The sequence below is a fragment of the Scyliorhinus torazame genome, chromosome 15, assembly GCF_047496885.1.
Source record: "Scyliorhinus torazame isolate Kashiwa2021f chromosome 15, sScyTor2.1, whole genome shotgun sequence".
NCBI classification, from domain to species: Eukaryota; Metazoa; Chordata; class Chondrichthyes; order Carcharhiniformes; family Scyliorhinidae; genus Scyliorhinus; species Scyliorhinus torazame.
The window spans coordinates 128,385,454-128,402,369 of record NC_092721.1 but is presented as its reverse complement, the minus strand read 5'-3'; the positions used below and the strand labels follow the sequence as shown (position 1 = coordinate 128,402,369).

The following is a 16,916-nucleotide window of genomic DNA, read 5'->3' as shown; positions in this document are numbered from 1 at the left end:
CCACTTTCTGGGTGAAGACATTTCTCCTCATCTCAGTCCTAAATGGTTTACCCCGTATCCTTAGACTGCAACATCTGGTTCTGGACTCCCCTGCCATCGGGAACAGCCTACCTACATCTACCCTGTCTAGTTCTGGTGGAATTTTCTAGGTTACTATGAGATCCCCCTCATTCATCAAAACTCCAGCGAGTATAATCCAACCGACTCAATCTCTCCTGGGCAGCAGGAACTGGATACAGTCCAGGCAAAGGTTCAATTATCTTATTTTCTTTGGTGAGTGCAACACCAGACCAGAGAGGACTCTGGATATTCTATCTCCGGCAGATACTTTAGCTGAGGACCCTGATGACGCTTGTTGCTTTTGAACATGGGAGGAATGTGTGCCCAGGAGTACCTTCTGACCTCTCAGCAAGGCGGAGTCATAGTGTTACTGAGCATGTGCCAACGATAGATGCAGTTGTCTATGTCCACAGGCTATTGTCATTGGCCATTGAGGAGTTATGAATACCTTCTCTCTCCCACTCATTACTTTTTGTAAGAGGTATGTGCACATAATGCCCACCAAAGGACACATATTGGAGGAAGACTTCTCATCCTACACATAAATAAATGTAAATGTTGCCACAGTCCAGGAGGAACATAGACTGCGCTCCCCTTTTTTTTGAGAGAGCTGACTGGTGATGAATTAACCTGGGGGGTCACCAAACATCAGACATGTGGTCAGATATGAGGGCATTGGCTGAGTGGAGGAGGAGGTAAACGTATCTGTGGCCAGCCCCCCTCAGAGAATGGAACACAGACACAGCCCTGCTCAGCCAGGCACAGACACAACAGTCTCAAGAAAGGAGGCACTGCATAGATTAACAGTAATTTGTGTTACCTCCGGTACTGTGGGATTATGGGAGGAGAATGGAGGAGTCCATTCAGATCATGTGAGCTCCATGGCTCAGTGTATTAAGCACACAAGATCCTCCATTAAGAGAACGGCTAACCTCTTGGAGAATCACATGCAACAGCACATGGCGTGCACTAATGTTCGCAGAATTAATCCTACACTTGGTTGCTTTGATACGTGAGTGGCTCTCGTAATGCAGAGATGTTTGGAGGGGTTGCCAGTTATGTCCTCGCGAATGTTTCTCCCGGCCATTGAAGCAGCAGCCAAAGACTGAGGCAATCACCGAGGAGCACGAGGATACAATCTACCATGCGGCGCCATCATCATTATCGGCCCCCTTGACCCCCTGACTGAGATACCATCTGCACAGCAGGGCTCTGTGATGGAGGCTGACACCTCCACAACCAGGATGACTGCCACACGCAAGTGGAGACTAGCAAACAAGCAAGCTGCCTTCACCACATCCGAAGCCACAAGGGGAGAACTGCGTAAAAGTGGCCAAGAACAGAGGCCACCATATCAAGCAGAGCACTGAATGGGTCACTGGGATTTGTTTCACCTGTAACTGTGCATTTTGTTTTATTTTTCAACACAATGTAAATATTGACACATGATGCAAACATATATACTTGCAACAATAAAGATTATTATTATATGGGGCAGGATTCTCCATCCCGGCATACCCTTTTTCTGGTGCGGTGCGCTCCCGCCGGCAGCGGGATTCTCCATCCCAGCAGCCAGCCAATGGGGTTTCCCATTGTAGACGCCCCTACGCTGTCGGGAAATCCGCAGGCGTCAGTGTGCTGCTAGCGAAACAGAGGATCCTGCCGGTGGAGAATCCAGCCCATGAGCTTCCATTTTTAATAGTAGGACAAGAAAAAAGGAATAAAGTGGTGAAGGGGAGCAAGAATCCTTTAATGGGGATACTGAACTCTTGTCGACATGGGGGGAATCATTCAATTCATTGACGGCAGGAGTGGATCTATTCCAGGCTGAATCCTCAAAGGAAGTGCTCTCACAGTCAATTCAAGATGAGTTGGAGACCATACTAGCCCCCTGGGTAAGAATAGCTCAGCTGAAACATGCCTGATTCAGATGATTCCTGATGCCAACGGCATCATGACAAGTCCCTCAAGTCCTGCGCTGGGTGCAACCACCTCCCTGAGCAGCCAGGGAATCTCGGTGTTCGGAATTTTCCTCGTCCTAATCCACATCAAACTCCTCCTCTTCTTTCAACGAGCTGTGTAATTCAAGGACTCCACCCTCTTCAAGGAGGGCCATGTTGTGGAGCATGCGGCAGACCACTGCAATCTGCATGGAACTTGCAAGAATGAGCTGCTGGACATCAGTCTCGGCAAGAGATCACGTCTTCAGAAGCCAACTGGCCTGCTCAAAGCTGGTCCTTGTGATGATAGAATCCCTACCGTGCAGAAGGAGGCCATTCAGCCCATCGAGTCTGCACCAACCCTCTGAAAGAGCAGCCTATCTAGGGCCATCCCCCACCTTATTCCCATGACCCCACCTAACCTGTACATCTTTGCACACTAAGGCACAATTTAACATGGGCTATCCACCTAAGCTGCACATATTTGGACTGTGGGAGGAAACTGGAGCATCCTGAGGAAACCCACGCAGATAAGGGGAGAATGTACAAACTCCACACAGTCTCCCAAGGCCGGAATTGAACCCGGGTCCCTCGTGCTGTGAGACAGCAGTGCTAACCACTGTGCTAATGTGCAGCTTGATTAGATGTCTTTGATAGTAGTGCCACTGTGACTCCATCTTGGGAGTCTCACAAACCAGTTAGCAGTCATCTCTTCAAGAATATCCATTGTCCTCTCAAAGCCAATTATGTAGCTTGAAGCGTGGAATGAACGAGAGGAAGCTCTACCTGTATTGTAGACCAGTTGAACGCTGAGGGAATAAAGCCCTTCATGTTGATGAATCTCACTCATCAGACAGGTAACCAGGCAAATTCTTGGGGCCAACTTCCCCCGACTGAAGAGGTTTGGCAGTAGCAAATGCAATGGTTAGCACTGCTACCTCACTGTGCCGGAGACCCAGGTTCGATTCCGATCTTCGTTGACTGTCTGTGTGGAGTTTGCACGTTCTCCCCGTGCCCGCATCGGTTTCCTTCGGGTGCTCCGTTCTTCTCCCACAGTCCAAAGTTTGCTAAGGTAAGCATTAGTACTTTAGAAGATGAGAAGGGGGATTTCATAGTGGGAAATGTGGAATTGGCCGAGGCATTGAACAGGTGTTTTGTGTCAGTCTTCACAGTGGAAGACACAAATAACATGCCAATAATTGATGGCAAGGAGGCTATGGCAAGTGAGGCACTAAAACGGTCATTATCACTAAGGATATGGTGTTGGGCAAGCTAATGGGGCTAAAGGTAGACAAGTCTGCTGGTCCTGATGGAATGCATTCCCGGGTACTAAAAGAGATGGTGGGGGCAATGGAAAATGCATTTCTGATAATTTACCAAAATTCGCTGGGCCTGGGACAGTTCCGGCAGATTGTAAAACAGCAAATGTGACACCACTGTTTCAAAAAGGAGGTGGACAAAAGGTGGGTAATTATAGGCCAGTTAACTTAACGTCTGTAGTGGAGAAAATGCTTGAATCTACCATCAAGGAAGAAATAGCAAGGCATCTGGATAGAAATTGTCCCATTGGGCAGATGCAGCATGGAAGGTAGGTCATATTTAACAAATTTATTGGAATTCTTTGAGGACTTTATGAGTGCGGTGGATAACAGGGAACCGGTGAATGTGGTGGATCTGGATTTCCAGAAGGCATTCAACAAGATGCCACACAAAAGGCTGCTGCATAAGATAAAGGCGCATGGCGATGTGGGTAATGTATTAACATGGATAGAGGGTTGGCTAACTGACAGAAAGAAAAGTGTGGGGATAAATGAGTGCTTTTCTAGTTGGCGATCAGTGGCTAGTGGTGTGCCTCAGGGATCAGTGTTGGGTCCACAATTGTTCACAATGTACATAGATGATCTGCAGTTGGAGACCAAGTGTAATGTGTCAAAGTTTGCAGAGAACACTAAGATGAGTGGTAAAGTCAGATGGCGGCAGGTGGAGACCAAGCAGCATGGGCGCAGTGGTCGCAGGAGCAGCAGGAGTTTCTTAAAAGCTGCTTTGAGGAGCTGAAGACAGAAATGCTGGCGCCAATGAAGGCGGCGATTGAGAAGCTAATGGAGACCCAGAGGGCCCAGGGGGCGGCGATCCGGGAGGTGCGGCAGAAAGCCTCGGAGAACGAGGATGAGATCTTGGGCCTGGCGGTGAAGGTGGAGGCACACGAGGCGCTGAATAAAAGGTGGGCGGAAAGATTGGAGGATCTGGAGAATAGATCGAGGAGGAAGAATCTTCGGATTCTGGGTCTCCCTGAAGGAGTTGAGGGGCCCGATACCGGGGCATATGTGAGCACGATACTCAATTCGCTGATGGGTGCGGGAGCCTTCCCGAGCCCCCTGGAGCTAGGGGGGGCTCATCGGGTCCTGGCAAGGAGACCCAAGGCCAACGAGCCGCCAAGGGCTGTAGTGGTGAGGTTTCACCGCTTTATGGACAGAGAGTGTGTCTTGAGATGGGCCAAGAAAGAGCGGAGCAGCAGGTGGGAGAACACGGAGATCCGAATCTACCAGGACTGGAGTGAAGAGGTGGCCAAGAAGAGAGCTGGCTTTAATCGGGCCAAGGCGGTGCTCCATCGGAAGGGGGTGAAGTTCGGTATGCTGCAGCCAGCGCGATTGTGGGTCACATTCCAAGATCGGCACCACTATTTCGAAACGCCGGAGGAGGCTTGGAGCTTTATACAGACTGAAAAGTTGGACTCAAATTGAGGGTCTGTGGTTGTGGGGGGGTGTCTGCTGTATATATGGTTTTAACTACATGTAGGGAATGTTCCCTTGGTTGGGTGCTGGATGGGGATGGGTGAAGGGATTTGATGGGGAGACTGTGGGAGTGTGTGGGCGCCGGTGTTTGAGGGAGGGGAGGCCCGGGGATGGGGGAATTGAGATAAGGCCGCAAAAGGAGCTGCGCCAGAGAGGGCGGGGCCGGCTCAGGAAAGCGCGGGCTTTTTCCCGCGCTAGGGAAGAACGGCGGTGGGGGTCGGAGGAGCGCACGCTGACTGCTAGGGAGGAGGGGGTGGGGGGATTCCCACACTGGGGGGGTCGATGGGAAGGCGGGAGAGGCCGGGGTCAGCAGGAGTCAGCTGGCTTACGGGAGTGTTATGGGGGGAGCAAAAGAGCTAGATATGGATCTAGCGGGGGGAGGGGGGGGGTATAGGGTTGCTGCTGCATTGGCCAATGGGGAACTGGAAATAGGAGAGGTGGTCGGGGCGGGGGTCTGCCGACTGGGGGCTGGAGGGAGCGGGAGTCGCGGGCACGTGACTGGCCTAGAAAAGGAGATGGCTAGTCGGCGGGGGGGGAGGGTGAGAAGCCCTCCAATCCGGCTGATAACTTGGAATGTGAGGGGCCTGAATGGGCCGGTTAAGCGGGCCCGAGTGTTCGCGCACTTAAAGGGACTGAAGGCAGACGTGGTCATGCTTCAGGAGACACATTTGAAGGTGGCAGACCAGGTCAGGTTGAGAAAGGTATGGGTAGGACAGGTATTCCATTCGGGGCTGGATGCGAAGAACAGAGGGGTTGCAATACTGGTGGGGAAGCGGGTGTCGTTTGAGGCCAAGAATATTGTAGTGGATAATGGAGGTCGATACGTGATGGTGAGCGGTAGGTTGCAGGGGGTGTGGGTGGTACTGGTAAACGTATACGCCCCAAACTGGGATGATGCCGGATTTATGAAGCGCATGCTGGGTCGGATTCCGGACCTGGAGGCAGGAAGCTTGATAATGGGGGGGGGGGGGATTTCAACACGGTGCTCATTAGATCGCTCCAGATCCAAGACGGGGAAGAGGACGGCTGCGGCCAAGGTGCTTAGGGAGTTTATGGACCAGATGGGGGGAGTGGATCCATGGAGGTTTGCTAGGCCCCTGGCCAGGGAATTCTCATTCTTTTCCCATGTACATAGAGCCTACTCCCGGATAGATTTTTTTGTTTTGAGTAGGGCGCTAATCCCGAAAGTAGAAGGAACGGAGTATTCGGCCATAGCCATCTCAGATCACGCCCCGCACTGGGTGGAGCTGGAGTTAGGAGGAGAGAGACCAGCGCTCGCTGTGGCGTCTTGATGTGGGATTACTGGCGGATGAGGTGGTGTGCGGGAGGGTGCAGGGGTGTATTGAGAGATACTTGGAGGCCAATGACAACGGAGAGGTGCAGGTGGGGGTAGTCTGGGAGGCGTTGAAGGCAGTGGTCAGGGGAGAGTTAATCTCCATTAGGGCCCACAGGGAGAAGAGAGAGGACAGGGAGAGGGAGAGGTTGGTGGGGGAGATCTTAAGGGTGGACAGGAGATATGCAGAGGCCCCTAAGGAGGGACTACTTAGGGAGCGGCGAAGCCTCCAGACGGAGTTTGACCTGTTGACCACAAGGAAAACAGAGGCACAGTGGAGGAAAGCACAGGGGGCGACGTAAGAGTATGGGGAGAAGGCGAGCCGGATGCTGGCACACCAGCTCCGTAAGAGGGTGGCAGCGAGGGAGATAGGTGGAGTTAAGGATAGCAGGGAGAATACGGTGCGATGTGCAGTGAGAGTAAATGAGGTATTTAAGGACTTCTATGAGGAGCTGTACAGATCTGAGCCCCCAGCGGGGGAAGAGGGGATGCGACGATTTTTGGATCAACTGAGGTTCCCGAGGGTGGAGGAGCAGGAGGTGGCTGGTTTAGGGGCGCCAGTTGGGTTAGACGAGTTGGTTAAAGGATTGGGGAATATGCAGGCGGGGAAGGCCCCGGGGCCAGATGGGTTCCCGGTCGAGGTTTATAGGAAATATGTGGACCTGCTAGGCCCATTGTTAGTGAGAACTTTCAATGAGGCAAGGGAGAGGGGGACCCTGCCCCCAACAATGTCCAGGGCGCTGATCTCGCTGATTCTGAAGCGGGCGAAGGACCCGCTGCAATGGGGGTCGTATAGACCGATCTCGCTCCTCAATGTGGATGCTAAGTTGCTGGCAAAAGTGCTGGCTACGAGAATTGAGGACTGTGTCCCTGGGGTGATTCATGAGGACCAGACGGGATTTGTAAAGGGCAGGCAGCTAAACACTAATGTGCGGAGGCTCCTCAACGTGATTATGATGCCATCGGTGGAGGGAGAGGCGGAGGTAGTGGCAGCTATGGACGCGGAGAAGGCCTTCGACCGGGTGGAGTGGGAGTATCTTTGGGAAGTATTGCGGAGGTTTGGGTTCGGGGAGGGGTTTATCAGTTGGGTCAGACTCCTATATAGAGCCCCGGTGGCGAGTGTGGCTACGAATCGGCGGAGGTCGGAGCACTTTCAGCTGTACCGAGGGACGAGGCAGGGGTGTCCCCTGTCCCCCTTGTTGTTTGCATTGGCAATTGAGCCTTTGGCCATGGCACTAAGGGAGTCCAGGAAATAGAGGGTGTTGGTCCGAGGGGGAGAGGAACATCGGGTGTCGCTGTATGCGGACAACCTGTTGCTGTATGTGGCAGATCCAGTGGAGGGGATGGTGGAGGTCATGCGGATCCTAAGGGAGTTTGGGGACTTCTCGGGCTATAAGCTCAACGTAGGGAAAAGTGAGCTCTTTGTGGTGCATCCAGGGGACCAGGGAAGGGGGATAGATGACCTACCATTGAAGAGGGCGGAAAGGAACTTTCGGTACTTGGGGATCCAGGTGGCTGGGAGCTGGGGGGCCCTGCACAAGCTCAATTTGACGCGGTTGGTGGAGCAGATGGAGGAGGATTTCAAAAGATGGGATGTGCTGCCACTCTCGCTAGCGGTCAGGGTACAGTCGGTTAAAATGACGGTCCTCCCGAGGTTTCTCTTTGTGTTCCAGTGCCTTCCCATTGTGATTACCAAGGCCTTTTTTAAACGGGTAGGTCGGAGCATCATGGGTTTTGTGTGGGCAAATAAGACCCCGAGGTTAAAGAGGGTGTTTCTGGAGCGTAGCAGGGATAGGGGAGGGCTGGCGCTCTGTGCGGCTACTATTGGGCAGCCAACGTGGCGATGATCTGTAAGTGGGGAATAGAGGGAGAGGGGGCGGCGTGGAAGAGGTTGGAGATGGCGTCCTGCAGGGGCACGAGCCTGAGGGCGCTGGTGACAGCACCGCTGCCGCTCTCGCCGACAAGTCCGGTGGTGGCGGCGACGTTGTAGATCTGGGGGCAGTGGAGACGGCATAGGGACGAGGTGGGAGCCTCGGTTTGGTCCCCGATTCGGGAGAACCATCGGTTCGTCCCGGGAAGGTTGGATGGGGGGTTTCGGAGCTGGCATCGGGTAGGGATCAGAAGAATGAGGGACCTGTTTATAGATGGGACGTTTGCGAGCCTAGGGGCGCTGGAGGAGAAGTTTGGGTTACTCCCGGGCAATGCGTTCAGGTATATGCAAGTGAGGGCGTTTGTGCGGCGGCAGGTGAGGGAATTCCCGTTGCTCCCGGCACAGAGGATTCAGGACAGGGTGATTTTGGGTGTATGGGTCGGAGATGGCAAGGTTTCGGCGATCTATCAAGAGATGAAAGAACAGGATGAGGTTTCGGTAGAGGAGCTAAAGGGCAAGTGGGAGGAGGAGCTTGGGGAGGAGATTGATGAGGGTCTGTGGGCTGATGCCCTGAGTAGGGTTAATTCTTTCTCCTCTTGCGCCAGGCTCAGCCTAATACAATTCAAGGTTGTTCACAGAGCGCATATGACAGGGGCGAGGATGAGTAGGTTCTTTGGGGTGGAGGACAGGTGTGGGAGGTGCTCGGGGAGTCCGGCAAATCACGTCCACATGTTCTGGTCATGCCCGGCACTGGAGGGGTTTTGGAGGGGTCTTGCGAGGACTATGTCCAAGGTGGTGAAAGTCCAGGTCAAGCCGAGTTTGGGGGTTGGCATTATTTGGGGTAACGGACGAGCCGGGAGTGCAGGAGACGAAGAGGCCGGTATCCTGGCCTTTGCGTCCCTGGTAGCCCGGCGGAGGACCTTGTTATTATGGAAGGACGCAAAGCCCCCCAGTGTGGAAGCCTGGATAAATGACATGGCAGAGTTCATTAAGCTGGAGAGGATAAAGTTTGCCTTACGAGGGTCTGTGCAGGAGGTCTTCAGGCGGTGGCAACCGTTCCTAGACTATCTCGCGGAGCGATAGGAGGAGGTCAGCAGCAGCAGCAAACCGGGGTGGGGGGGGGTCTCTTTCGGGGGGGTATTTGGGCGGGTGGGGGTAGGGTTTCCCCAAGGGTACTTTTGAATGTCATATGGGGGGGTTAATATATGCGGGAGAAACCCAATGCATAAGTAGTTTATTATTTTTGATTGTGGTGTTTGTGTTCTTTCTTCTTTCTGTTATGAAAATGGCTTATTGTCACATGTAGGCTTCAAATGAAGTGAAAAGCCCCTAGTCGCCACATTCCGGCGCCTGTTCGGGGAGGCTGGTATGGGAATTGAACCGTGCTGCTGGCCTGCCTGTGTCTGCTTTCAAAGCCAGTGATTTAGCCTTGTGCTAAACAGCCCCTGGGGGCTGGGGGGGGGGGGAGACTTGTTTGTTAAAAAATGTTGTTGGAAAAATTTGAATAAACATATTTTTTTTAAAAAAGATAGAAGCAGGGAGGTTGTTTCCACTGGCAGTGAGGCTACTTCATTGGATGTTTGTACGGCAAAGATAGGTAGATTTTTGAACAGTTTAAGGGTTATGAAGGTGGGTAAATAGAGCTGAGTCCACAAAAAGATCAGCCATAATCTTATTGAATGTCGGAGCAGGCTTGAGGGGAAAGATGACCTACTCCTGCTCCTAGTTCTTATGTTCTTATGATGCACAGGTTAGGTATTTTGGCCATGATTAATTAGTGTCTAAAAAGGTTAGGTGGGGTGACTGGGTTGTGGGTGTAGGTAGGGTACTTTTTCAGAGGGTCGGTGCAGCCTCGATGGGCCAAATGGCCTCCTTCTGTACTGTAGGGATTTTTTGTACCCAAATTGACTTACCTTTATTAGCTGTTCAAACGATAAAGCAGAGCTTAACATCATAGGTCTCTGGCTGGGAATCATCTGCTGATCGATAGTATTGTAAAAGTGAGCAACCTGGCAATGAAAATGGAAACATATTTAATATTGAGGCTTGAACTTTCACTCCTTAACTGACTCCATGTCATTCAAATGTTAACAAAAGAGCAGGGAAAAGAAAGAAAACATGATCGAGGAGCGTGCAGGATGTGGAGTCAAACAAACTAAACAATACAAACAGAAAATGCTGGAAATACTCAAGCCAGAACCTTGACCTGAAACAGCAACACTGCATCTCTCTCTACAGATCCTGCCTGCCCTGTTGAACATGTCCAGCATTTTCTGTTTCTTATTTCAGATTTCCAGCATTCACACTATTTTGCTTTTGTTAAAATAATACTAACTTGTTTGAGAATAATTGCCTGTCTGTAGAACTTCTGTGCTGTAATTGCTGTTTGTTGGATTCTTGCAGGAATAGCAAACCCCAGAGCAGAAAGTTGGCGCACTTCTCTCAACAATGAAACTAGGCGGTCTGAGTAATGTATTTTCAGCTTCCCATCAGAGTGATCCAATTCTATAACTCGACCATTGGCCTGCAAACTACCGCAAATTACACAAACATGTCAGTGATTATACAAATGTAAGCAAACCGTTGTGTGTTAATAAAGGAGCTCTCTGCACTGTCTGGTAAAGTGGAGCTAACTTATGATTTGTCAAAATTTAACAGTGATGAATATCAGTATATTTAAAACAAAAAGAGAGAGGATAACTTTATAACTAAACTTTTACAACATGCTTAAGTGTTATGGGTCAGGGTTTAGAGAACCCCAAAGTGTATCATGGAGTTCACCTGACCCACAACTTTTCCCAGATTGTGGTATGGGGAGCACATGGCCCACTCTACAGGTGTGGTACAGCAGAAATGGAAACGTATTTTTTTAAGTAAAACAATGTTTATTCTATGAACTCAAGTTAACCTTTTTAAAACATACAGTGAACATTTTAGCAACCATCAATTCAAATACAACCCCCAAAGAATACAACACTAAGTAATCCTTACTTTCTTTTTAACATCCATAAGACATTTAAAAAAAACTTTTAACAGAAGCACATCAGGTTTAAATTCACTACTGCGAGCAGTTATCACTCTGAATTCACCAAACGGTCAAGAGATAGTCTTTATATGGCAGAGAGAACAACATTACACCTTCTCTGGCTGGCCGCAGCTCCAACACTAAAACGAAACCAAAAAAACAGATACACCCAAGCTTTTCTCAAAAAGTGAAACTAAAAAGCAGAGCCAGAGCTCAGCTCCACCCACACTCTGACATTACTGCAGTAACATGAGCATTTCTTAAAGTGACATTCTCATGACATTAGTAATGGTGAATCTGCCATTTGTGGAATTTATCTTCAATGAGCAAAAAAAACCATTCCAATACTATTATTCTACTTACAAATTGCTGTTACATTTAGAACATTCACAGCACAAACTCACTGCCAGTATAACACCTGGGTGTATCTGGTCCCCTAGAACTTGTCCATTTGCACAAAAATACATGTGAGTTACAAGTTGGAAGCAGACCATTTGACCCAAAGAATCCACGTTTGTGTTTGTCCTGCATAGCATTCCTGTATTTCCTGTCAGATCTTTGAGAAATAATAGGTACATTTGAATTATGCCACAACAGCAGAGACCACCATTACGCTGTACGAGCAACAACAAAATTTGATTGTGGAAGTTTAGTTAGTGCTGGCAAAAATGAAGACATTTTGTTGTCATTCTCTTCTGTGCACCCTAATTTTCAGTGTACAAGATACCTTATGCCAGCTGTGGGATCCGATACAGATGATTGGATGTCCCTAGACCAGTCATCAAACTGCTCTTGCTCATAAGTTCTCAACTGGTCCAGAAGGTCTTTGCAATTTTGCCAAAATGACTGAAATCCTGACAGGTCATTCAGCAAAGCCTCAGCAATCTTTACAGTATCTTCAGCCTAAAATGAAGATTCAGAATTAATGTAGTCAATATAGTTTATCTTTCTTCTTCCCTTATTTAAATTTCCAATTCGTCCCTTTACTTCTCTTGCACAAGACCCACTCCATCCCAGAAGAACATGTAGGTAACTTGATTTGAGGTCTTTTTCAATGCTATTATGGTGGCATCTGAAAGCAGTTATCAATTACTCATTCACAAAGTTCCCTCTCTCAAGCAAAACTCAGGAATTCAATTACAAGAGGATCAGAAGCCTGAAGCAACGTATAACCTTTTGTTTCAGTGCCCTGGAGCACCAATGTATCCTGCCATTATGCTATCTCTACAACATGTACAGATATATAGATTTAAACAATGTTGATTTCACCCGTGTTGTCCCAACAAAATTTTGGAACCTATTTTTCCCTCAGTGCCTGCAATTGGTGATTCATGGCAAGCAAAAAGCCACAAAATGAAAATAGGATGAAGGAACTGCTGAAGTTCAAGCAATAAGCTGTGTGATCTCGTATTTGACAATTAGTTTCCTTCATTCAAATAATTCCAATTTAATATTATTGGTTCCAAAAATAAGGGACTATCAGTTGGTTTCCATTCCTCAACATACAAACAATAGATTATATAATTTGTGGTCAACTTCCATTTCCTAAATTGTAATAATACAACATTATATACAGTAAAATCCAAGGTAAACCACAAAACTTGTCTATTCAACAAAAACAACAATAAAAAAACCTACTGAAGAACATCAAATGAAATTCAAAGCATCCTGCCAGCCTAACTTATAGTATTGATTTTGTCCTTTTCCAAAGCAGTATTCACTGTTGGCTAGAAAAGTAAAGTAGAAGTTTAGGGGAGAAGCAAGCCAGAACTCAGGAAGTGAGATTTCAAGAATTGAGACAAAGACAAGGGAATCAAATTATGATGGAGTTGTTAACTGCCCAACAACTGCAAGAAATAGGTCGCCAGGGTTACTGTGGTCGAATAACATAATTGTTGGGGAAAATAGATTGGGGAAAAGCAAGAGAGCAACATCAGGCCAAAATCCCCACTGTCATACCATAAGCAACTTTAGATCCACAGATCAACAGTGAGTAGTGGCAATGTTTTTTTAAAAATCAGTTAACATTGACTGTTATAAATGTCCTGAGTGGCTATCCAAATATGCATGTTTCTGCCAAAACAAACTATTTGCAGCTTATAATTGTGGTAGATGTAGAGGAATGCACATAAGTTTCAAATCAGCTTATTTTGGTGCAAAGATACTACTGCCTCTCTCAAAGTGTTGAAATGGCATGGCACATGATTGTGAAGGGTAAAAATATACGGTAAATTCCTTTCTCCATATTGCATACTTCATTATTTTTAAGTCTAAAATGTTGTAGAACAAGAGGAAACCATTTATTACTTAAACACTAACCTTTAGTTCCAGTTGTCTAACCCAAACAATATTATTGACAACCTCAGGAAGATTCTTGCCTGAAAGTGGGCCTGATAGTTCTCCGGGAACACCACGCCGCCGAATCTCAAAATCAGCATGAATGCCTAATTCATTTTTAAAAAAACATCAATAAACGCCAAAATTCTTTGAAGAGAAGCATTTTCTATTAAATGACTATTTGGTCTAAAATTTATATCACTAAGTTCTTAAATATGTTACATTTTCAGAAATGCTTGTGCTAACATTACCTTTAATGTATTCTGCAAGTTTTGCTAACAACATTTCACGTTCTGAAAGTAGTTCCTTACTGATGCTGGGCCGTTTGACTAGTTCCTTGTACTTTTGAAATGCCTGCAAGAGCTTGAAAGAAAAATATTTCTTCGAAAAAGTACATGAAAGAACAGCCTAGTAATGACTAAGGTAGAAATACTTTGCTGGTTCTGAAATAATTTTTATTTTCTAATTTCTATAATACTCTGAAGTCATGCAATGTCGGTGGTATGCATAATTACATTTATAGAGTACAATAATATGGTCATGCAAAAAAAATTGAGGAAGGGTTGAGAAGGTTGCCAATTAAAATCAAATGGTTTGGATATCACTGATGGAAGGATTGAAGTAAAGGTAAATGGTCGATAAAGACAACAAAAATCAAGAGATAATGTTCAAAAAAGCAAAGCTAAGTTAAAATTCATATATTGCAATTCATGAAATATGGAAACGAACTGGGGAAACTGAAAGCAATTATTTTACAGCATGATCTGACTAATTGCATCTTAATTGCACTAACAGAAACCTTTCAGCAAATGGTCAGAATGGGAAACAAAACATTGAGGTAAAATATATTTAGGTGGGGATAAAAATGATGAGGAAGAGTGGTAATATTAGTAAAAAAGGGAATGCACAGTTAAAAGAGGGTGGATGTGAACAACAAATGGGTGCATACAGATTTCCTACAGTTGAAGGCCAGATTGTTGCAGACCGCCAAATCATGGGAATGAAATGGAAGAGCAAATCGGCAGACAGCTTCGGAAGATGAACATGAAAAACAATAATATTGTCTGGGGGCATGTTGACTATCCAGCAGAGGAAGTGAATGGAGCATAGGGAATGGAATTTGTAAGATTTGTACAGATTGCAAGTGCGCCCACAAGGGCCATAGATGGAGTAACTAAGCCAAATGTGTCCAGGTAACTTGGCAGTAGGAAACACATGACAAGCTTTAAATTCCAACTCGGAAGGAACAAAAAGTGGTTAGCTACCAACCTAAATTGAAGAAGAGGATCTATAAAGGAGTAAAGGAGTACAATAAAAATAATGAAAACTAAAGGGGAATAAAATAAAATACAAATTAACAGATTTGTTTTAAATGCTAAGAGGGAGAGTGAGGGAATAATTACTGAAGATAGTAAGGAATATGGTAGAGTATTCAACAACCATAGTAGTAAAGAGAATTGTTAAAAACAAGACAAGGGACTGGATTCTCTGAAATTGAGACTATGTCCCCACGCCGGCGTAAAAACGGTGGGGTTTTACTACTGAAATTCCTGCAAATAAGTTCAACAAATTCATAGCCCTGCAGGGGGCTAGCAGGGACCCAGAGTGAATCTCGTAGCTTTTTGCTGCAGATACGGGCCCCCCACTTCCGGGTCAGAGGCCGCGCATGCGCACGGCGGTGGCCTGCAGCGGCTGTGCCGTTCTCAATGGCGGACTCGGACCGCGGGGAGCCACACCGAAGAAAGGGAGCCCCGGTCGGCCGCGCGCCCGAGCCTCAACCCCCGCACATTAAATCGCTGGCCGCCTAGAAGGCCCCCTCTGGTCTCCGATCTGCCCGCACCCGACTAGGGCGGCCGCGGACTGAGTCTGCAGCCGCCACGCGAGCATCCCAACCGGCAATAGGTGGTTAGTTCCATGCTGTCAGGAACTCGGCCGGTCGTGAGCGGTGTACTGCTGAGTGGGGCTCTGGCAATGGCCCCCAGTGGCGCAGCGTACTCTACGGTGACGACAATTTTCGGTGCCCGGAGAATTGCCGAACCTGCGCCGGGCCCGATACGACGTTGGGCTGACGAGAATCCAGCCCAACATCTTCCCAAGAGAAGGGTAGATCAGAAAATGGTGGAGATATTTAATAGGCACCTTGTATTGGTCTTTATTCAAGAAGAATATCAATTTGGAGGTAAATCCAGAAGTGATTGAGATATAAAACTTAAGTTAGAGTACAGTGTATAGTATTGGACTCCAAACTATAGAAAGGTTTAAAGAGGGTCCAACTGGATTTATTACGATGCTGCCTGGGATGAGGGAAATACATATACAACAAATGAGCTGAAACATTGTGAATACTTCTGACAGAAAAACACAAACTATGAGGCAAGAAATGTTTAAAACGATGAAATGATGGTACAGAATGTGTCAAGGTAGGCAGAAACAGAGATTCTCATGATTGAACAATGTAGAATGAGAGATTGTTAATAATGATTAAATTTAGAGTTGGAAATAAAAAAATAGAAATTGATTTTCACAGATTATATTAGGATTACAGTGGATATATAAACAACCAAGTTGTTCAGCCCAATCAGTCCATGCTGGAATTTATACGACCTTGTCTCAACCAAATCTATCATAGTAACCCTCTATTCTCTTCTCCCTCACATGCTTATCTAGTTTTCCCTTAAATGCATTTATATTATTTGTTTCAATTCCACACTCTCATCACTCTTGAGATAAAGGAGTTTCTTCTGAAATCCCTCTTCGGTTTCTTGGTGACTATTTTATAGGGAGGAAGTGGCGTAGTGGTATTGTCACTGGACTAGTAATCCAAAAACTCGGAGTACTGCTCGGGGTCAAATCCCACCCACTGCAGGTGGTGAAATTTGAATTCAATTTTTTAAAATGAAATTAAAAGTCTAGTGATGACCATGAAACCATTGTCAATTGTCATACAAAACATCTAGTTCACTAATGTCCTTTAGGAAAGGAAATCTGCTGTCCTTACTCGGTCTGGCCTACATGTGACTCTAGACCCACACAGCAATGCGGTTGACTCTTAACTGCCCCCCCTCAAGGGCAATTAGGGATGGGCAAGAAATGCTGGCACAGTCAGTGATGCCCACATCCCATGAACAAATAAAAAAATGTTAAAAACCTGGGCACCTTGTCAGTGCCAGGCTGGCACACGGGTGGCATTGCCAGGTGCCCAGGTGGAACCGCAGTGCCAAAGCACCACGCTGCCCAAAAGACATGCAGCTTCCCATCTCCCGTTTGTGGGGACCAGTGCTGAACAGCACTCACCCGAGGTCTCTGAGATGAAGGGATTGAATCCCAAAGCCTCAAGTACCTTGGGAACCTGCACATTAAAGTGAGGCTTAATGCCTCGCTCTAATATGCAGATTTGCCAAAAGTTGATCCCACCTATTGTGGGATTCACATCGCAACGTCTTGCGAGATCGCGTTGAATCTCACGAGGAGTTGAGAGCCAGGTAGATCTCGTGAGCGGAGTCTCCTGGCTTTTGTCGGCCACGCTGCGCACAGTGAGCAGCTTTTCGGGCGCAGCATG

General features: G+C 47.3%; 1 protein-coding gene across 3 annotated transcripts in view; it reads right to left on the bottom strand.

Annotated features, from left to right (window-relative positions):
- Positions 1 to 16,916, bottom strand: part of dync2h1 (dynein cytoplasmic 2 heavy chain 1) — an 866,357-nt gene that overhangs the window by 774,405 nt on the left and 75,036 nt on the right. For all 3 annotated transcript variants that reach the window (XM_072476728.1, XM_072476730.1, XM_072476729.1), the window contains exons 10-14: positions 13,609 to 13,720; positions 13,340 to 13,464; positions 11,748 to 11,923; positions 10,331 to 10,526; positions 9,909 to 10,004 (exon numbers count right to left, since the gene is read on the bottom strand). In XM_072476728.1, coding sequence (XP_072332829.1) covers positions 9,909 to 10,004; positions 10,331 to 10,526; positions 11,748 to 11,923; positions 13,340 to 13,464; positions 13,609 to 13,720 — 705 coding nt within the window. The remainder of the gene's footprint in view (positions 1 to 9,908; positions 10,005 to 10,330; positions 10,527 to 11,747; positions 11,924 to 13,339; positions 13,465 to 13,608; positions 13,721 to 16,916) is intronic.